Source organism: Stenella coeruleoalba (assembly GCF_951394435.1).
Source record: "Stenella coeruleoalba genome assembly, chromosome: 15".
Taxonomy (NCBI): Eukaryota; Metazoa; Chordata; class Mammalia; order Artiodactyla; family Delphinidae; genus Stenella; species Stenella coeruleoalba.
In genome coordinates this window covers 15,825,501-15,847,034 of record NC_137161.1, presented here as the reverse complement: position 1 = coordinate 15,847,034, position 21,534 = coordinate 15,825,501, and the positions used below count along the sequence as shown (strand labels likewise).

General features: G+C 46.0%; 1 protein-coding gene across 3 annotated transcripts; it reads left to right on the top strand.

Annotated features, from left to right (window-relative positions):
• The first annotated feature begins 6 nt into the window (after positions 1-6).
• TTPAL (alpha tocopherol transfer protein like) lies at positions 7-17,395 on the top strand. Of its 3 annotated transcripts, XM_079945946.1 has the most exons (5): positions 7-92; positions 5,344-5,803; positions 8,858-9,051; positions 10,211-10,321; positions 12,456-17,395. In XM_079945946.1, the coding sequence occupies exons 2-5, from the start codon at positions 5,359-5,361 to the stop codon at positions 12,732-12,734; spliced, it is 1,029 nt and encodes a 342-aa protein (XP_079802072.1). In that variant the 5' UTR covers positions 7-92; positions 5,344-5,358; the 3' UTR covers positions 12,735-17,395. The 3 variants fall into 3 exon arrangements, with proteins under 3 accessions (XP_079802072.1, XP_079802073.1, XP_079802071.1); XM_079945947.1 differs by lacking the exon at positions 7-92 and having other exon boundaries at positions 5,137-5,803; positions 16,750-17,395; XM_079945945.1 differs by lacking the exon at positions 7-92 and having other exon boundaries at positions 5,137-5,803.
• The last annotated feature ends 4,139 nt before the right edge of the window (positions 17,396-21,534 follow it).

Genomic DNA, 21,534 nt, shown 5'->3' with positions numbered 1-21,534 from the left:
GGCCGGGTGGGGAGTGCGGGTCGGTTCTGTGCGCGCTGCCGGACGAGGCTCCCGCCGCCGATTGACCCGCGCTCCGCCCCGTAGCCGGGCCGGTGAGTGCCCGCGAGCCGGTGTGCCCCGGGGGCCAGGGAGAGGGACCCTTGAGAGGGAGGGACGACCGGAAGTGGGGCATCCGAGAGAGACCCCAGGAAATGGGGACACCTGGGGAAGGGGTGACAGCCGGAAGTGGGGGCCTCGGAAGGTGTCGACGGGACGTGGGGTCTCTGGGGCTTCAGGAACGGTGATTCCTGACCTCTTCTTGGGGTAGGATGGGAAGGAAGGTGATGCTTAAAAAAATGATAGGCTCCAGGTGGGGAAGATTCCCCGGCTTGACCCTAACAAATGGTGTTTGCACCCATCTGTGTGCCCACCCATCAATTCATTTACCAGACTGTGACTGGGTCCTGCTCTGTGGTTGATACTGCCAAGGCCCTGGAGATTAAACAGGAAGCTCTAGGTGCAGCGTAGAGCCCAGTGTGGGGCTAGATACATCCTTGCTCTGCCTCACTAGGTGTGTACCCTTGGGCCCTTATCCTCACATCATCCGCTAGTATTTACAGAGTACCATCATGGGCCAGGCACTGGGGATAGCAGTGAACGCGGCAGGCAAGTTGTCTGCCCCCATGGAATTTACATTCTAGTGGGCAGTTTCCCCCTTTGTAAACTAGGAACAGAATTAGTGCCCTCACCAAATATTGTGAAGATTAAACAAGAGATGGATGTAAAGTGCTTATCACAGTACTTGATACATGGTAAAATGCTCAAGTACATATTATCTCTTTTCATCATTCCACTATGAGTTAAATTTCATAAGGCAAAGAATTATATTGTTCATTGTTGTGTGCCCAGCACCTGTAAGCACAGTGCCTGCCACAGGTGATCAGTAATTCTTTGATAAATGAATGGATGGGTGAAACTGGCTTGGAGGAGTTTCAGGTAAACACACAAGACACTGACCTGCATTTTCTGAAAGAGATGTAGGAACCCAGTGCTGTGGAAAACGGGAGAGAGTCACCCTGGGGGAGTCAAGGAAGGCTTCGTAGAGGAGGTGACATTGAAGCTGGGCCTGGAAGGTGATGAGTTGTCTGGTTGAGAACAAATGAGGCAAGGAAATTCCAGGCAGAGGTATCAGAAATGCATGAGGTGTTCCAAGAATGGTGGGTCATTAGTTTGCTTTGGCTGACATTTCATGTGCATTGAGAGGGGGAAAGGTGGGAGACAGGCTGGAGAGGGACGTTGAGGCTAGGCCTGTAGTCCGTGGATGCTACAGTCTGTCTTCTGGCTAATTACTCGATTGGGATTACAGGCATCTGTTGGTGACTGCCAGGAAAACGGAGCCCAGGGTGGGTCCTGTGAACCATGATTGTTGATCTATTCCTCACTCAGCATACCTCCCGCCAAGCAGATGAAACTCATCCAACAAATATTTATGGAGCACAGACTGTGTCTGACACTCTCTTAAGTGCTGGGTGGGTTTAAGGTGATGAACAAGACAGATGTGGATGTTGTGCTCAAATTGCCTACAGTCGCAACAGAGAAGCGCTATGCGGAAGAGCTCCTGCAGGGGTGAGGGGAGCTCCTAACCTGGCCCGGAGTCAGAGAAGGCTTCCCGCTTTAAGCACCATCATCCCTCACCTGGATTATTGCAGTAGCTTCTAAATGGTCTCTTTGCCTCTGTTCTCATTCTCTTACAGTCCATTCTCAAGATAGCCCAGTGATCTTTTTGAAATCTGAATCCGATCATGTCAGTCTACTCAAAACCCTCCTTGACTCCCACTGAAGTCAGAGTAACTATGCTCTTACTGGCCTACAAAGCCCAGTACCAACTGGGTCCCCAGTTCCTCTCTCAATTCATCTGCCAGTATTGTCCACCTTGCGCATTTGGCTCTTGCCATACTGGCCTCCTCTCTGTTCCTTGAAAAAGCCAGGCATGGTCCTGCCTCAGGCTTTGCACTTTTTCTTCCCCCAGAATGGCTTGCTCCCTCATCTTCATCTTCTCACACATGTCACTTGGGTGAGGACTTCCCTGATCACGGTACTTAAAATTGCAAGTCCTATCCCCAGGTACTTGCAACCCCCTTGCCTCTTTTATTTCTCTCCATAGCACTTATTATCTTCTAGTAATTGCCCCCAGGGCCTGGACGAGGGCCTGGTACCTACCAAGTGCTCAATATTTGTTGAATAAATGAAGTAGCATCTAATGGGCACCGAAGGGTGAATTGGTATTGGGCAGAAGCACTGGAGGATGAGCATGCTAGGCAGAGGAAACAGGATGTGCAGAGGATAAGAAAACCACCTTTGGGAGGAAGTGAAAGAAGCTGGGTGAGGCTGGAGGTTAGAACACAAGGAACAGAGTATGCAGACCTAAGATTTAGAGGGGGTGACCTGGTCACTGTGGCTGCCGTGGCCTGTGCAGAGACCCCAAGATGGTTCCTGCCTTCCTTGTTGAGTTCCGAGTGGGGGACCAGTGACAGCCCATGGACAAGAGCTTGGGCTTTGGAACTGGGCAGCCCTGCTGCAACCTTATTCCTGAAATATCTAAGGCAGCTGTGTTATTTTGTTTTGTTTGTTTTGTTTTTTCCTTTAATAGGTGTGTTAGTTCAGACCTTCCAAGAAGCAGACACTAGGATGAGATTAGACATGCAAGAAATTTAATGGCAGCAACACATAAAAGGGAGGGGAACTGGAGAAATCAGGGAGAGCTTCTGATAGCGATTTGAGGCCAGTCCCTGTGCCGGAGGTTTGGGCAGGAAGTCTTGGACTGCACTGTGGTTCCAGAAAAGATTCGGCCAGGCAGATAGAGAGTCCTTGATGCCTGTTCAAGGAGTCCTACGTTTCACTCAGTCATTGGCCAGGGACAGTCTGTGGAAAGTGTGCATCCACCGGATGGTGGATCCGGAGGGACAGCAGCTGGGGACACCCATCAGTTATGTTCCACCCCGACAGGAGATCTGATCAGTTTCACAGCCGCCATGCTAAGTCACATGTGGATATGGTAAAAAATTTAACAGTACAGTAAAGAGTCTCTTTCTCTCTCCTTAAATGTCCAGTGTCTAGTTCTGTTCCCTAGAGGGAACCATGGTTAACAGTTTTCTTGTACTTCCTTCCAGAAATTTCAGGTGCATTCACAAGTATATATGCATATATTTTTAAAATGTAAATGCAAGTCTTATTTTTTTAATTGGGGTATAGTTGCTTTACAATGTTGTGTTAGTTTCTGCTGTACAGTGAAGTGAATCAGCTATATGTATACATATATCCCCTGTTTTTTGGATTTCCTTCCCATTTAGGTCACCACAGAGCATTGAGTAGAGTTCCCTGTGCTATACAGCAGGTTCTCATTAGTTATCTGTTTTATGCATATTAGTGTATATATGTCAATCCCAATATTCCAATTCATCCCACCCCCCCACCTTGGGGGGGTTTGTTTGTTCCCTATGTCTGTGTCGCTATTTCGGCCTTGCAAACAGGTTCATCTGTGCCATTTTTCTAGATTCCACATATATGCATTAATAAACAATATTTGTTTTTCTCTTTCTGACTTACTTCTCTCTGTATGACAGTCTCTAGGTCCATCCACGGCTCTACAAATGACCCAATTTTGTTCCTTTTCATGGCTGAGTAATATTCCATTGTATATATTTACCACATCTCCTTTATCCATTCATTTGTCGATGGGCATTTAGGTTGCTTCCATGACCTGGCTATTGCAAGTAATGCTGCAATGAACTTTGGAGTGCAGGTGTCTTTTTGAATTATGGTTTTCTCAGGGTATGTACCCAACAGTGGGATTGCTGGGTCATATGGTAATTCTATTTTTAGGTTTTTTAAGGAACCTCCATACTGTTCTCCATAGTGGCTGTATCAATTTACATTCCTACCAACAGTGCAAGAGGATTCCCTTTTCTCCACACCCTCTCCAGCATTTATTGTTTTTTGTAGATTTTTTGATGATGGCCATTCTGACTGGTATGAGGTGATACTTCATTGTAGTTTTGATTTGCATTTCTCTAATAATTAGTGATGTTGACCATCTTATGTGCCTCTTCGCCATCTGTATGTCATCTTTGGAGAAATGTCTATTTAGGTCTTCTGCCCATTTTTTGATTGGGTTGTTTGTTCTTTTGATATTGAGCTGCATGAGCTGTTTGTATATTTTGGAGATTAATCCCTTGTCCATTGCTTCATTTGCAAATACTTTCTCCCATTCTGAGGGTTGTCTTTTCGTCTTGTTTATGGCTTCCTTTAAATGCAGGTCTTTTTTTCACACTTTTCTGCAACTGCTTTCTTTTTCCTTAACGTGTCAATTCATAAAGATCTGCCTACTTCCTTTTCACGACTGAATAGTATTCCACTCATATGGTAATATTATTTAACCAGTCTCCAGCTGGGTGATGTAGGTAGTATTTCCAGTCTTTTGCCATTATAATCAATACTTGTAACAATCATCCTGGTGTGCATATTTTGCACACACATACAAGTACATGTCCTAGAAATGGAATGCTGGGCCAAAGGTATGTGTTTTTTTTTAACTGAAGTATAGTTGATTTACAATGTTTCAGGTTTACAGCAAAGTGATTCAGTTATACGTATATATCTATTCTTTTTCAGATTCTTTTCCATTAACAGGGTATTATAAGATACTGAATATAGTTCCCTGTGTAGGTCCTTGTTGTTTATCTATATTATAAACAGTAGTGTGTATCTGTTAATCCCAAATTCCTAATTTATCCCTCCCCCTCTTCCCCCTTTGGTAACCGTAAGTTTGTTTTCTGTCTGTGAGTCTATTTCTGTTTTGTAAATAAGTTCATCTGTATCACTGTTTTAGATTCCACATACAAGTGATATCATATGATACTTGTAAGGGTATGTGGTTTGAAATCTTCATAGATATTGACAAACTACCCTATGTCAATTTATTCTCCCACCAACAGCAAGCATACCAGAGGACCTGTTTTGCATTTTTGCTAATCTGAATTTCAAAGGTGTTTTAGTTTGCATTTCTTTAATTACAAGTCAGGTTGAGCACCTGTTCATACCTCTGTGAGCAAGGCCAGTGTGTTTGATAAGGGGTGTGTGCATCCTGCTCTAGCTGCCTGGGTGCCTCTGCGGAGATTCTTCCTTCATGACGTCTAGGGCTGGGCTTGGGCACGTGGTTCAGATACTCCTCCAGTCAAGAACCACTGCTCTGAGGTTCTTGGCTTGACAAAAATCGTCTCTGCCCCCCTCCCTCGTGCTGCTCTCTGATTTGGAATGAGCGGTGCTGGGCTTTCTCCACATCACGCAGGGCTTCTGTTTTTGCAGGGATCCTGGGAGCTAATGTCAGAAGAAAGTGACTCTCTGAGAACCAGCCCTTCCGCGGCCTCACTTTCGGAAAGTGAGCTGCCGCCGCCCCCCGCACGCACCGGCTATGTGTGCTCGCTGACCGAGGACCTGGTGGCCAAAGCCAGGGAGGAACTGCAGGAGAAGCCAGAATGGAGGCTCCGCGATGTCCAGGCCCTCCGGGACATGGTGCGCAAGGAGTGCCCGAACCTGAGCACCTCCCTCGAGGACGCCTTCCTGCTGCGCTTCCTCCGAGCCCGCAAGTTTGACTACGACCGGGCCCTCCAGCTCCTGATCAACTACCACAGCTGCCGGAGAAGCTGGCCCGAAGTCTTCAACAACCTGCGGCCCTCGGCCTTGAAAGAGGTCCTGGCTTCCGGATTCCTCACTGTACTGCCCCACACCGACCCCAGGGGCTGCCACATCCTCTGCCTCCGTCCAGGTACCACCCTCACCGTCTCTGGGGGTGGGGCGTGGGTACAGCTTGGGATGCGTCTGCTCAGCGCCCTCTCTCTCTTTCTTATTCCCTTTTGTCCCCTCCTTGCCTTAGTCAGGGCTCTTATATATATATATATGTACACACACACGTATATATATTTATTTGGTTGTGGGTCTTAGTTGCAGCGCGGGCTCCTTAGTTGTGGCATGCAAACTCTTATTTGCGTCATGCATGTGGGATCTAGTTCCCTGACCAGGGATCGAACCCAGGCCCCCTGCATTGGGAGCATGGAGTCTTATCCACTGAGCCACCAGGGAAGTCCCAGTCAAGTCTCTTTTGATCGAAAGAGAACAAAACCCTGCTCTACCGGCTTAAGCCAAAAGGGAGGATTTAGTCTAAGGAGATGGAAGCACAGCACCAGAGATCTGAAGGAACACCGCTCTTGCCGGGCCCAGGAGCCAAGACCCAGAATCCAATTCATTCCCCCATCAGGAACTAAGCCCGCCATTCTCCCTGTCTCTGCTTCTGACTGTCTGTCAGTCTGTGTGTCTCTCTGGACCACATCTCTGCTGCCCTTTGCACATCTTCCTCACACTTCTGTCCGTGGACTGGCTTCTGCTCCCTCAGTACACCCGTCAGCTCCCAGGTTTACCTGGCCACCCAACTAAGTTCTTTCAATGCAAATTCCAGATTTCTAGGGTTGGGAATCTGGTGGGCTGAGAAAGCGACCCTGGTCATCGTGTACAAGCAGGGCTGCCAGGACACCCCCCCTCAGCTCCCACCCTTTCACTCCTTAGTGAGCACGTGAGATACAGATATCAGTGAAAGGGTCTGGGCTGGGCAGATGCCTGGAAAGGTATCTGCCTACCACGTGCCTCCTCTGTCCTCTCCGCGCTCCCTCTGCTTTGTTAAGCCCTTGAAAGTATTCACTTTAGATTCACTTTCAGATCTCAGCACTGCATGATGGTAATCGGGACACCTGGCATTTCTTTGGCACAGTAGTTTTCAACAGAGGCACCTCCCCCTGCCCAGGAGCATTTAGAAATGCGTGGGAACATTTTTTTGGTTGACACAACGACCGAGGTGTCCTAGAACTCAAGCCTTCTGATTCTTCATCCTCTTCTCCTCCCTGACACCAAATGCATTATAAACTCTGGAGAGTTCTCCACTCTGCCCCCAACCTCAACATTTTCCATCAGAGCAGAACTGAAAAGAAAATGTGAAAGTAAGATTGCTGTGTTCTTCTTCCCAAGCACGCTGGGAACATGAGAACCTGCTGACTGCCCTTTCTGCTCATGCATACAAATGCCTCTGGAAACTGATGCGAGTGGAAGCGGCAGGGCACCTTCCTCTGCCTGCAGGCCCCACGTTGCCACTTCCTTTAGTCCTTTACCAAACCCTTTTGGTAGACTAAACCACATTCTCTTGAGCCATTACTGTGTACCAGGCACAGTGTTAACTGCTTTGCCTGCCGTTTTCGGTGCTTTCCAAAATGAGGGGCGTTCATTTTAAAATAAGCAATGCGATGGAGACGTCAGGGCACCAAGAAACCTAGGAACCAGTCAGCGAGAGTTTCTGTTCCTCCTCTGTGCTCACCTCATACGAATAAACGGAAACAGTCAGATATTACCACACTGGTTTCACCCCTTTGCTTGTGTGGTTTGAACTCTTTGCTCGTGTGATGGATTTTTTTCCCCATATGTCTGCAGCAGGTCTGGATCCCTCCCCACTGACTCCACATTTTAGCAGGAGGCAGATACAGATTTTGTTCTTAACTAGGTATTGGCTTTGCCTTTTTATAAGCTCTTTTGAGACATATGTGATTGAAAAGGATGATAGCCAGTTACCTAGAAGCAGGTTCAATTGGCAGCAACATCAAACAACAAGCTGGCATAATTTTTGGACAAAGGTTTTTTCATAGGAATTTTGCACATATCACAAATCCCATTGGTGGCAATCCTGTGGAGTTTTTTTCTTCTTTTAATATTTATTTATTTATTTATTTGGTTGCACTGGGTCTTAGTTGTGGCATGTGAACTCTTAGTTGCGGCATGCATGTGGGATCTAGTTCCCTGACAAAGGATTGAGCCTGGGCCCCCTGCATTGGGAGCGCAGAGTCTTAACCACTGCGCCACCAGGGAAGTCCCCCTGTGGAGTTTCACCTTTGTAAGAAAGAGACACTGAGATGTTAGTGGGATTTTCTTGAGAATAGTGGTTAACACTCAAAAGTTGTCCTTTTCATCTTTTCCCCAAAGAGAGAAAGACTCCTCGATCATATGGGGAACATTAAAGGAGCATCCAGCCTGGAAAGGGGGATTTGCTCAGACAACAGCATTGGAAGGCCATCTCCACCTCTGCTGTCCTCAGTCTGGGCTTCATTCTCAGACCAGCTCTTGCCTCATGGGGTCCCTGAGTCTCAGGCTCCCAGCCTCACCACTACAAGAAAGAAGAGAGATCTTCTGTTTCCAAAGGGCCAAGGTCCCAGAATTGAGTCCCCATGGTTCTGCTTGACCTGGCTTGGATCACATGCTTGTGGCCAGGAGGTTATAATACCCGTATTGGCCAAGCCCAGCTTTGGACCCAGGAGTGAAGTCCGTTTACCCAAACTGTATGGCTAGCATGGGAAGGGGTAGTTCCCTAAGGAAAATCAGGGTGGTCTCATGAAGATAAGGGGACTTGTGATGGCAGAAGGTGCAGATGTCCATGAAGCCAGTATTGTTATCCTATTCTATGTATGGGATAATATGTAGGCCCATGGTGAGAAGGTAACTTGCCCAAGGTCACACAACTAGTAAGATTCAAACCCCCGCATGTGTCTGACTTCAGAACTCACTGTTTCATCCTCACCACTCAATTGCATTTCCATTTCAGAATGTGCTGCTATGTTTGGAGTTAAGAAACATCAGCTACCACTTAGAGATCTAAATAGTCATGCCAGTAGAATTCTATCTTTTCCATTTTTAAACAATAGTTTTAGGAAGGAGATAAATCGTAGCCTGTCTGATTAGTTGTTTGTGTTCATTTCTGTAACATACTGTCCATCTCTTATGACCTTAGACAGATGGATCCCGAGCAACTATCCAATTACCGAAAATATCCGAGCCATATACCTGACGTTAGAAAAACTCATTCAGTCTGAAGAAACCCAGGTGAATGGAATTGTAATTCTTGCAGACTACAAAGGAGTGAGCTTATCAAAGGCATCTCATTTTGGCCCTTTTATAGCCAAAAAGGTGATTGGCATCCTTCAGGTATGGCCCCTGTGTGTCGTGTGCCTGTCCTGTCCTGTGGCTGTTTGGTTTCCCCAGGGCCCTGTCCACTTACCTCTAATTCCACCTGATACACAAACCCCACCTCCTCTCCACAGTCAGAACAATAGAAAAGCATTATGGGAAGAAACGTAAAAGTCCAATTCACCACTCATTCTCATCAGGGTCTCCAGTAGTTTCTAGGCAAGATCAGCTTTAGGGTAAGAGTCCAAAAAACAGAGAAATGCTCTCTGCTTTTTTTTTTTTTTGGTACAGAAGGCAGAGAAATTCTCAACAAACGAAACTGAGGTTTCTGCTGAAGTGATGGAACCTCTCCTCCTTTCTGTGGGACCTGGGCATTGGGAGCCCTGTTGGGCTGTTTTGGTCAGATGCTTTCACACCTCATGTTCTGTGTTTCAGAACTCAAGTCTCTGGGAACCATAAAGTTCCTTACACACCAGTAGTGTGTGAAATGGTTTGCACATGCAAAGCACTTTTTTTTAAAAATTGAAGTATAGTTGATTTACAATATTATGTTAGTTTAAGGTGTACAGCACAATGATTCAGTATTTTTATAGATTATACTCCATTAAAAGTTATTACAAAATAATGGCTATAATTCCCTGTGCTGTGCAGTATATCCTCGTAGCTGCAAAGCACACTTACAGTCTTTATAACCCATTCAGTCCTTCAGGGAATCCTCTGAAATAGACAAGGCAAGAATTATCTTTCCTTGTTGAAAGGAAACCGAGACCTTCAGGATGTAGCCTGGCCTGCGCCTCCCAGCTCTCGCAGGTTGGAGCTTTGTTCTGACCCAGCCCGTGGGGTGCTGCCTCCCATGAGCTCTGGAGGTTCAGTGACACCACGATTCTCCTCAGTGGTGTGTTTGAGCCACTACTGCACACCAGACTGATTATTTAAGCCTTTAAATGTCACCTCTGGTCATTATCAGAAATGTGAATCCTGGCTTTGAGACAATACTTTGGCTTTCCTTAGCGTCCACTCTTCTTTGCAGATTCAGGTGTAAGGATAATTCATTTGGATCAGTGGTTTTCTAGTCCTGTATGATGATCTGGGGGACAAAAAAAAGTTCCCAGGCTGTGGTAATGGACAGTTTCCAGATGCTCCACAGGTTCTAACACCCCCTTCCCTTCCCCCACAGGATGGTTTCCCCATTCGGATAAAAGCAGTCCATGTAGTGAACGAACCTCGAATATTTAAAGGCATTTTTGCCATCATAAAACCGTTTCTGAAGGAGAAAATAGCAAACAGAGTAAGTGATGATCCTATCGACTTAAGATACTTCAATTTTTTTTTAATGCTGCCTTTTTTGTGACATCTATAAATTTATTGTGATGACAGTAAACTTAGCGTATTATTCTTGCCCTGGGACTACTGATTTGGAAAGTGCAAGGTTACAGATAAAATAAATGAACACTCCTTTCTGTGAGGGGGAGATGAAATTAATGAGAATATAATATTTGCCAGTGGAGAGAGCAGAACTAGGATTGTTATAGTAGGAACGTCCCTGCTCTGTGATCATTTAGACTTTTTAATATCCTGGCCTGGGCATTGTGAACCAACATTGTGTTTTATGTGTAAGAGGACATGGCAAAGGGTAGTCACTGGGCAGGTAGTTAAAAAGAGTCATGTCAATTTCTTTTTTTTTTTTTTAATACATTTATTTATTTTTGGCTGTGTTGGGTTTTCGTTGCTGTGCGCGGGCTCCTCATTGTGGTGGCTTCTCATGTTGCGGAGCACGGGCTTCAGTAGTTGTGGCACGCGGGCTCAGTAGTTGTGGCACATGGGCTTAGTTGCTCCACAGCATGTGGGATCTTCCCGGACCAGGGCTCGAACCCGTGTCCCCTGCATTGGCAGGCGGATTCTTAACTACTGCACCACCAGGGAAGCCCGGCAATTTCTTACTACAACTCCTTGGGCTTTAAAAATGCTATTTAAGCCTTTCCACTTACCTAAATTGTGGTCTTGCTCGTAGTTTGTGGAGTAATTCAAGGTTTATGAGATCTGTGAGTTTTTAGTTTAATTCTTATTTAAGAAAGGATAGATGTCACTTTCAAAGACAGTCTTCCTCTCTGACCCTGAAGAGCCACTTCTCTTTCAACTTTTCCCAGGATCACGATTGAAATGTGGTGGGTGGTATTTTTCTCCTTCTTTCCTAGGCCTGGGAACATGGTTCTGGTCACTCAAATATTCTTGAATTTTGTTCTCTTTTTCAAAGAGGAAACATATAGAGAATCTCAAGTGTGTAAGCGAGGGAACTTAAAATCCAGATCCAGATTCCCAGGCCCTTTCCCTGAAGATTTTAACTCATCAGTTCGGGGATGGAGCCCAGGATCTATGCTTTTAAAATCTCCTTAGGTGATTCTGATACATGGTTAGGTTTGAGAACCTCTGATTTAGTGGCCTCCCTACCTGGGTTTGAACCCATGTTGGTTCCTGGAGCTCCCATTTGGAACCTGCTTTTACCAAAGCAGCTTTGGAAGAGGTCTTTTACATCTGTGAAATGACCTTACTGGTGGCCCACAATCTTGTTCACTTGGTCCTTCGTATGTTCGTTCATTCACTCAAAAATATGTTTTGATCAACTACTCTGTGCAAGTATGTTCTCGATGAACAAAATAGACCAAAATCTCTGCCCCCAAAATCCCTCTCATTCTAGAAAAAGACACAGACGATGGATTACATATGCTATCTAGGATAAGGATGTGCTAAGTGCTATGGAGAAAAATAAAGCAGAGAACGGGGACGGTGGGTGCTGGAAGTGGGGAAGGGGTTGTAGTATTCAACAGGGTAGTTAGAAGTGGTGTCACTGAGAAGCTGGCGTTTGAGCAAAGACTTGAAAGCAATGAGGGAGTGAACCTTACAGTGATCTGGGGGACCCTGAGATGGGAGTGGCTTGGGGGAGCAGCAGGGGCAGGTGGTAGGAGTGGGAGGCAGAGGGGTAACAGGGGCCAGGTTGTGTGGGCCATCGTAGGGAGTCCGGCTTTTAGTCTGAGTAACGTGGAAACGGGAAGCTTGTACATATTAGAGGAGTGACTTGATCCAACGCATGTTGAAAAGTGTTTAGATCGTGGTGGGACAAGGGTGTGAACACAGAGACGAGTGAGGAAGCTGTTGTAGGAATCCAGGTAAGAAGGGATGGTGGCCTGGTACCATTAGGGTGGCAGGGAAGGGCTAGAATTCCGGATGCATTTCCTTATACCCCTTACCAGCCAGCAGGATATGGGGTGTAAGGAAAAGAGGATTAAGGATCCTCAAGCTTTTCGAGGAACTGGGTAGAGTTGGCATCAACTGTTCCTTTATTCATTCAACAGATATTCGTTTGAGCACCTCCTGAGTTACTGGTTAACCTAAGGACGTGTGTGCTTTCCTTTCATCCTCTGTAGTTTTTCCTTCATGGGTCTGACCTGAACTCTCTCCATTCAAACCTTCCAAGAAACATTCTCCCCAAGGAGTATGGGGGCACGGCCGGAGAGCTGGACATCACCGCCTGGAACGCGGCGCTGCTGGCCTCGGAGGAGGACTTTGTGAGGGAGTTCTGCCAACCTGGCCCTCCCTGCGACAGCATCCTGGGCCAGGCCTTGCCGCCCGAGGGGCTGAGCCCAGAGGCGCCGTGTGATGACTCCATGCGGGCTGTGAAATCACAGCTGTACTCCTGCTACTAGCCAGTCCCCTGTGAATGTCACCATCTTTAAAACCTTTTCTTCTTTCTTTGGAGAGGTCCAAGGAGAATTTGAGGAGCCATGGATTGTCTTGCTCCTTGTAACAGAACTGCAGCGTGGAGGGAAAGCCTGTAGGGCTCTGAGGTACGCCGCGGGGTGAGGCTTTGGTTACTTGAATGACTCCTATGGAACACATGGAGAAAGCTCCCCCAGCGATTCCAAACGTTTGGAATCCCAGTGTGCAGCCCTTCATCTGAAGCCGTATCTGGTTTTGACACAGCTCAAAGCAAGAAAAATCAGGACCAAAGTTCACTCTGATCCCACGTTCTAAGAGAAAACAACCTGATTGGCCAGTCAGCACACACCTATGAAACAGTTTGACCAAGGCTGCAAAGTGGCCACACGTGAGACAACGGGAGTTTATGTTCTTCACATGAAGCCTAACTGCAGACCTCTGTGCTCATCAAGAAACTTGAAGTGTTAGTCCATCACTGGGTCTGGAAAGCACCTTCACTGAATCATGCGAGCACCCAGACCGAAGCAGCACCTCCTGATCAACTTCAGGAGCCACGGACCTCACGGACCTCTGGGATTCGTGGGTTGAATCTTGCAATAGAAAAAGTTTTCCCAAACCCATAAAGCCTTAGGTCTGGTTCTCAGTGGAATCATACATGATCCTAGATGTATGTGATTTGACTCAACCTAAAAGACTGGATGCCAGGCCTGTGTAGCTGAAAGAATTCTGGGGGCTTCCCTGGTGGTGCAGTGGTTAAGAATCCGCCTGCCAATGCAGGGGACACGGGTTCAAGCCCTGGTCCAGGAAGATCCCACATGCCGCGGAGCAGCTAAGCCCGTGTGCCACAGCTACCGAAGCTGCGCTCAAGACCCCGCGAGCCACAACTACTGAGCCCGCGTGCCACAACTACTGAAGCGCACACGCCTAGAGCCCGTGCTCTGCAACAAGAGAAGCCACCGCATTGAGAAGCCCATGCACTGCAACGAGGAGTAGCCCCTGCTAGCCACAATTAGAGAAAGTCCACGTGCAGCAACGAAGACCCAACGCAGTCAAAAATAAATAAATTTATTTTAAAAAATAAAATAAAAGAATTCTGGCCTAAGAATTAAGAGACCTGGGCCTCAGCTTTCTCATCTGTAAAATGAGGCTGAATGAAGTGATCCTGAGGGCCCTTTTGGCTACTACCGAGGTTCTGGGATTTGGTTTAGTGATTGATTGAACGTTAGACGTCAGTTTTCTGCCTAGAAAGAGGACTCTCTAGATACCAGTGGTTGGATCCTGTTTTTCTTAGTACGCCTGGGCCTTTCCAAGAGGGAGGCGTCATTTTTTGGCCCTGCCTTTAAAGAAACAGTGGACTGAGCAATCCCCATTTTCTTTTCATGGTGAGGGTTAAACTTGAAAAGGATGGCCTTTGTGAGGGCAGGTGAGATGCCCAGAATCTTGGATGAATTCCTTCCATTCCTGAGACTCGGGGGTATATTTTAAACCTGGCAACGGTGAATGGTTAACTTCCTTGGGATTCTTAGATTTTGGCTTCTGGAAATGAACGCAAGGGCAAGTTATTCTGGGACCTCCACCCTCACCCCCTGCCACCCCAGCCCACTTGAGTTTCTCTCTCGTGTTCAGCCAGACTGAATGTTAGTTCTGCATTTCAGCACTTTAGACCCTTTCTGTCAAGAATTTAGCCTTAGCCCACGCATCAAATTAAGTGGTTCATCTGACAGCTTTTGACCTATTTCCCTTCATATTCATTCCATGCAAATGGTGGTGTTAAAAAGTGACAAGTGGGACTTCCCCTTCCCTGGCGGTCCAGTGGTTAAGACTCCACGCTTCCAGTGCAGGGGGCACTGGTTAGATCCCTGGTCGGGGACCTAACATCCCATATGCTGCGTGGTGTGACCAAAAAAAAAAAAAAAGTGACAAGTACCACACGTTGTGTGTGTACCTTCTCCGTGCATCTGTTAGAGCAGCAGGCAAGGTGGATGGCTCAGTTACGATTAGACCAGTCAGGTGTTAATAAGCTGTTCATCTCTCTAGCACTTTTAAAAATGTCTGGAGAAGTTGTTGGTGGAAATAACTTACCTCATTAGTGCCAGTTCTAGGGAGAATTCTTTTCACCATAGATGCTAACCCTGGATGTTCTAGGGACCTGGCTGAGAGGGAAATGTCAAAATGCATACCCCTGGCTGCCTGTAGTCCCATCTGACAATGACAGTGTGACCAGCATTGCTGGAAAGGTCTAAATAGGACAAGTGGGATGGCTATAGTAGAGGGTTCAGAACTCAACTGCCTGGATGGGAGAGTTGGTTAGAGGCTTTCTTAGGTCCCAAAGAGGATAGAGTGATTAAAAAACAAAACAAAAAGGTTAGACATGAATCGTTCAAGTTTCCAGGGTTTAAACTGTGCATTGCATTGCTGGCCAATTGCCTTTGTCTACATGTCTTAACTTAGGGATGACCAAGCTCACATAGAGAAATTTCTCAAAGACCAGGAAGGATGTTGCCCTTTTCCCAGGCCTTCCCAGTTGCATCAGGGAGCTGTTTCATTCAGCTTCTGAAAGGAGTCAGAGCCAAGGGTTATCTACCTTCTGGAGCTGCTGTGTTTTATGTTGGCTCCAGAGAGATCAAATGGTTTGGGCACCTCAGGAGGTTTGAACCAAGCTGTGAAACCAGGACCTCCCTGGGTGGAGAACACGGTGGTCTCCACATGGCTTCACCAGGCGTCTGTGTGAAGTTGCCCCAGGCAGGGCAGGGGAATGACCACAGGCGCATGCTGGGAGCTTCACTCAGCAGTGAGGGCACAGCAATGGAGCAAGTAGTTGAACACCTGGAGAACTGTGAGTGTTCTCCTTCACGGAAAAGTTTTGATCCATTTCACAAACACCTGAAAATGAACTTTTCCCGCAATTCCAGGTAGCATGGCATAGGTAAGGGAAAGGAATAGTAAACCAGGAGACCCGAGTTCCAGCTTTACTTTGCCACATGGCCTCAGATCAGCCACCAAACATCCCTGGATCGTCACACGATAAGGGTGTCTACACTCGGAGCTCTGAACCCTCTGTTCCTGGCATGAGAGGCTTTGTTCTTTTTTTCCCTGCATCTGGGTGATTCTTTAGGAAATTTAGGACTGAATGAACTGACCCTAAAGCTTCCAAATGAATCTGTAAGCTTGAGAAATTTGGGGGGGGGGGTGCATGTTCTTCCTCTCTTCTACATAGAATTCTGGAAAATTGTGCCTCTTCCTGGAATCCTGTTCTACCTTCACAGCCAGAGACTGGAAGAAATCTACAGAAATAGCCCTAAGTGCAACCCTGGCTTCCCCTCTTGAGTTTATTTGCTCTTGGCAAAGGTGGCTTCAGTTCCCTAGTACTTCATCCCGCTTTCACAAGGAGCCGCCGGTCCTTAGAGGTTTACAGACACTTCAGTTCGCAAGATACTATATTTTTGCCAGAAATAGAGCCAGGGTAATAAGAGAGATTTTCCTGGAATTCCTATGAGATATTGAGCCTTTCAGAATTTTTCCTGAGTGGGCAGCTGCTTTAAATGCCATCTGATTCTCAGATCAGTCACGGGATTGCTTTTTCATTTGGGTAGCACCGCATTTTAAGGTGTTCCTTTGACACCTCTTCTTTCATTTAGGAAGTAAAATGTTCGCTAAGGTAATGATGTAAGTATGGCTGTCCCATGGCATGAGAGGTGTGGAGATAGCAAACGGAAACATATCGACTGTTCAGGAAAGATGTCAGTTCTGGTCATCCTTTTCGGTATTGGGATCTGTGAATTTTGTTAATCTCAAGTAAATTCCCTTCTGCTCTCCTGACTCAGAAATGGTTTGCTTGAAATACAAGTCTTAAACAACATCAGATACAAGTATTAAACAACAATAAATATTCTTCCTTTATAGAGCTTGCTCCATGGGAAGGCCCAGGGTGATTTGTGGATGGAGATGCTAGTGACCTTTTTTCCTCTTTGCCAATTAGCTGCTTTTCCTTTCATTTTACAGGGCGCCATGTTTAGTTGGGCAGTTAAGTAGCTGCCATTGGGATTCTTGTGGATATGCCTCGGCCTCTTGGTATATCAGCTGGGAACCCGTTACAAGTGAAATACTTGAAAATTCTCTGGGGCCAAGAGCCTCTGACACCACTCTGAAGGGGTGAGAGGTGGACTAATTTTGTGACCAGACTGGGGCACCATTTTGGCCACTGGTCGCATTCTTCGCTTCAAACTGAAATTCAGTTTGGCTTCAAGTATAGGGACACATGGTGGTGGATACATCTACTTCAGTGTTTGTTTTGATCAAAAGTTTATTTTTCTAGTGCATTTTCTAAGTCAAAATGGTGAAAACATGTAATTTTAGTATGCATGACTGGGTCTTAAATAAAAATCTCTGTAAGGTTGAGTGTGTGTGGAGTTCTTTTGTGACAGTGGCAGTTTGGGTAAAGGTTCTGAGGGTTTATTCTTCACGGTACACAGTGGCCTGGGCAGAGCCTCTTTCCTGGGGAGGCCGGCAGGGGCGCTGTGGCAGCACGTGCATTCTCTAGACCCTGGGCTGGCTGCCTCTGAAGATCGTGTGCAGTGAGAAGACACCAATGTCAAGAAAAGGGGTGGAGCTAGATGCCCACAGTGATAGATTCGCAAGCTTTTCGTTTCACAAGGCCCAGGTATGCTTCCCAGACTGGCCTTGAACCCTGACAGCTAACGATTCCTGAGTGTGGGCTGGGTATCCATCGTGTTAAGCGCTTCACATACAAAATCTCATTGAATCTTCAAGCACCCTTAATGAAATAGTAGTATTGCCCCTGTGGGGAAAGTGAGGCACAGAAAAGTTAAGCTAGCTTGCCCAAGGACACACAGCTAGTTAAGTAGCATTGGGATTCAAGGTCAGGCAGTGTGACTGCAGCTCACGATTTCCTCCTGATGGCTGGAGCCAGGCTGAGCAGTTAGTTAGCCCACAGACAGACCACAGAAAGAAGGAAGGTATTTTATCGTGAGAAAGTGTCAAGTTTAAAAACTGGCTTGTTTTCTGGCTTCTTAGAAAATATAAAGCAGAAGTTCTTAACCTCTGAGACCCAAGTTGTAACTGAACATTTTATTCTGGAAGCACCTGTAAGTAAACCCAATTCCTTGAGGGGTGACTAGGGTGTGGCTTCATCATCTCTGGTCCCATGCTGCTTAGCTGTTTCTCTAAGCTAATGGCTTCTTCTCTGCCCCCTATTCATCTCCCCAGAGGAGACAGAAGCTAGGTCCCCGTCTGTGTTGGGTCTGGTGTGTTGGTGATGGGTCAGTTGAGAAATACTCAGGATATCCATACACTTACTGTTGGCTTTTGATGATGCCAACAGTAAGTACTTACACTGCAACATACCAGCTCTTCAGGGCAGCCTTCTCTAAGGAACTTAGTCTGTTTCTCACATCTGGAAAGATGAAGCTAATGGCTCCAATCCTTTCTACCTCACAACAGTGTTAAAAGGATCAACTTAGGTACTTTACAAGCCACAGGAGTGATTTTCCATGTTATGAGTCAGCACTTCTGCTTTCTCTTGTAAAACACCTCTTAGTTTCCCCAGCACCCACTCCTCACAGTACTGGTTCAGCACTTCTATATAATCAGTGGCCCCAAATGTTTCATGTTATTGCATTTAAAGCTGGTGAGTAATAAAATCCTTTAGGGTACTACTTTTCTGGAAAAAAAATTTTTTTAACCAAATGTTCACTCTCTTATCTGATAAGGTGCCAGTACCTTGGGATACAGTGACCCAGTGAGGTAGCAGTTATTGCCTTTAGGGAGCTACTAGCTTTCCTTCATTAGTGATGCGTTTAGAGAACCAGCTGGCTCCCCTACATGTCTCTAGGCAGTCTCTAGTTTATCTTGTCTCCTACATCCTTATGGGCCAAGGGAAATTGGGGTCTAATTGGAAAAAATCAAGCCCTGGGTTTGTTTCTCTGCTTTGCCTCTTACTAAGTACCTGTGGGCAAGACACTAACTTCTCTACACCTTGGTTTGATCTATAAAAGGGGGAGAACCATCAGCACCTTACAGGGCTGTAGATAATGTCTGTTCATTGCTTGGTACATGTTGCTATTTTGGGGTAGCTCTCATTTTTCTTCACCTGAGGCTATAGGCATCACGTGGCTTGAGTCATTCAGCAGTAATTAGGAGACCACTGAGTAGGCTGCCTGATTTGGGCTCCTAGCTAACAGGATGGATAGACAAACGCACAAGTGTAAAGAGATGAACAGCAGCTCCCATTAATAAGCGTAAGCCTGGCATCTGCCATCAATCCACAGAGATCAAATGCATGAGTCATATTACTGGATACTCACTTGAGCTTGACTGTGTAAAAAGAAAAATATAATCAAGCAGGACTTGGAGTGGACGAAGAAGCTCTCCTGGTTTAAATTAGGCCTCAGTCATGGTTTGGCCCAGTACATCAAAAAGCACTGAAAACCAGGTCTATGGCCGTTCTTTGGGAGTATCTTTGGTTGTCAAGAGTTTTATTTCCCATCCAACTGAGTACCTAGCAAGAGCAACCCAGACAGGGAAATCCAACAAGGGCCTGCCTATAAGCTTTCTCCCAGCTCTAAGCATGTAATTGGCAGCCACGATGTTGCCTTTGATGAATTCCTAGCGCACACTGCTGACCTCAAAGCCAGGGACCCCAATCTGCAACAGTGGGGGACAGAGAGGCCTGTTCATGGTGATAAGACACCAGGTGACTCTTCTGGAATGGGATAACACCATGAGGTCTGAGGATTCAATACTCCCTTGCTTTATAGTATAATCCTGGGCTTACCGAAAATACTGACATATTTTATGCATGTGTATAATTCAGCACTCAACGTGTGTAATTCACTTGAGTCTTGAGTAAACTACTGGGTGTCCTAGCAACAGGCCAACTTTAACTTATTCTTAGGGTATAGCCAAGCAAAGCAGGGACACTGCCCTCTCGTTTTTAAAGAGAATTTGTTATTTCAAATTAATATCAAAGTTGTCATCATGAGAAGAAAATAAAACCTTTATTGGGGTTTGTTACATTTACTTTACAGTTTAGTATTGCTTTTACCTTAAAGGACATAAGGTGGGGGATGGTACACGGTAATGTTCTGGAAGTTCAGGACCTTTAAAAGTCTTAAAACTGGCTGGCCCTGCTTTAAGGATAATGAGGTGATTGCTTTTCAATGGCAAAGTAAGGGGCTACACCTCCCCGAACTGCCCCCCAAATCCCTGGCAACTTTATCTCTGAACCACGGCATAAGGTACTGGTTTAAATGGTGGTGGTTCCAACACTTCATATCAAGCCCTGTTTCCTGACCCCTCACCTACAGCTCAACTGATACTGTCCCCTCTATGTCCCATCTGTTTAATTCTGTAAGAACACCTCAAATCTAACCTCCACCAGATTATGGGTGAATATCTCTGACCTTTGACTATTGTCTGGTCTCATATTAGCCCACACGGAGATTAGCAGCTACCACCAGATGTGCTTAAAATGGGTTAAGCACCTTGCAAAGTAGTTTTACTCCCTAAACAATCTTTTGTACTAAGATAAACTTCCAAACAAAGGAAACACTGAGGCTCAGACAGATTGTCATTTGCCCAAGGTCATAAAGCATAGTATATACTCAATAAGTATTAACTGACCAGTCTGACTGATAGAAAATGGCAAAGCTTGTTTGCAAACCTAAACAGTCTGACTCTTAGCCATCTTGAGGGACCACCTCCCATCTTCTCTTCTAGTGCAAATTGTTCCTCCCCTTCCGGTTTTTCTCACCATATAAACGGAACCACCATACACTCAGGTGATTAAATCAGCATGACTCAGGAATCTACCTCTCCCCCATAGCTAATCAATTGCCAAGTTAAAATTTTTAATTACTCAGTAACTCTCAGCTGTCAGTTTCTCTCCATCCTCACTTTGACTTCTTTGTTTCAAATCTTATTATATGGACTGCCCCGGTCTCATGTCCCTAAATCCATTCTCCATATATCAGCCACAGTGACTGAAGACATCATTCATCCACGTCACTCTGAATATGTGAATATGTTCCCTGTTGCCTTCGCATAAGGTCCAAACTCTTCAGTGTGGTTTACAAAGCCCTTCGTGACCTAGTCCCTGCCCACTTCTCCCCTTTACAGCTTCACTGAACATGTTTTTTTTTTTTTTTAATCTCCCTACCCTTAACATACCATTTAGTCTACCCTTCAGCAATGCCATTCCACTTCCCCATTTCTCTTTTATTAGCTAACTCCTAACGTTTCTTGGCTTAGACAACACTTTTTCCAAGAAGCCTACCATGACACCCCAACCTAGCACCTCTACTTTGAGTTCTCTGCAATTCCTAAATCACAGCACTAATCACAACACGTTGTACTACCTGTCAGCTCATTATATCCTCCTCGAAACTCTAAGTCCAAGATGGCAGAGCCGCTGCCTGTCATGTTGAAAGGTGCATCCCAGAACCTGACAGGGCCTGGTACAGAACGCGCAGTAAATCTTCCCTGAGTGAACTGTTCTGTTCTACCGCCCTGTGTGCTGCCTCTCCCGAAAGCTTCCCGGCAGTGCTGACCTTCTCGCTCATCTACCCAAGTGTCTTGCCCAGAAAAGATATTTAGTACCATTTCCAAATGAGTTCAAGACTCTACTCACCAGCCAGACCTTAAGTTTTAGAAGGAACAGGAGCATTCTGCAAGATGATTTATAAACCTGACTGTCCATATGTCCAAAAAAAAAGAAAAACATAGAATGGCTGCTAACTGATAAAAGCTGTTAAAGAAAGGGCCTTAAAA

What these genes read in the sequence shown, in the direction of transcription:
- TTPAL (XM_079945945.1), top strand. Translation starts at nt 5,293, where the DNA reads ATGAGCGGTGCTGGGCTTTCTCCACATCACGCAGGGCTTCTGTTTTTG. An exon ending in AGGTGATTGGCATCCTTCAG is followed by an intron (nt 9,052 to 10,210) that starts GTATGGCCCCTG and finishes CTTCCCCCACAG; the next exon opens with GATGGTTTCCCCATTCGGAT. An exon ending in AGGAGAAAATAGCAAACAGA is followed by an intron (nt 10,322 to 12,455) that starts GTAAGTGATGAT and finishes CATCCTCTGTAG; the next exon opens with TTTTTCCTTCATGGGTCTGA.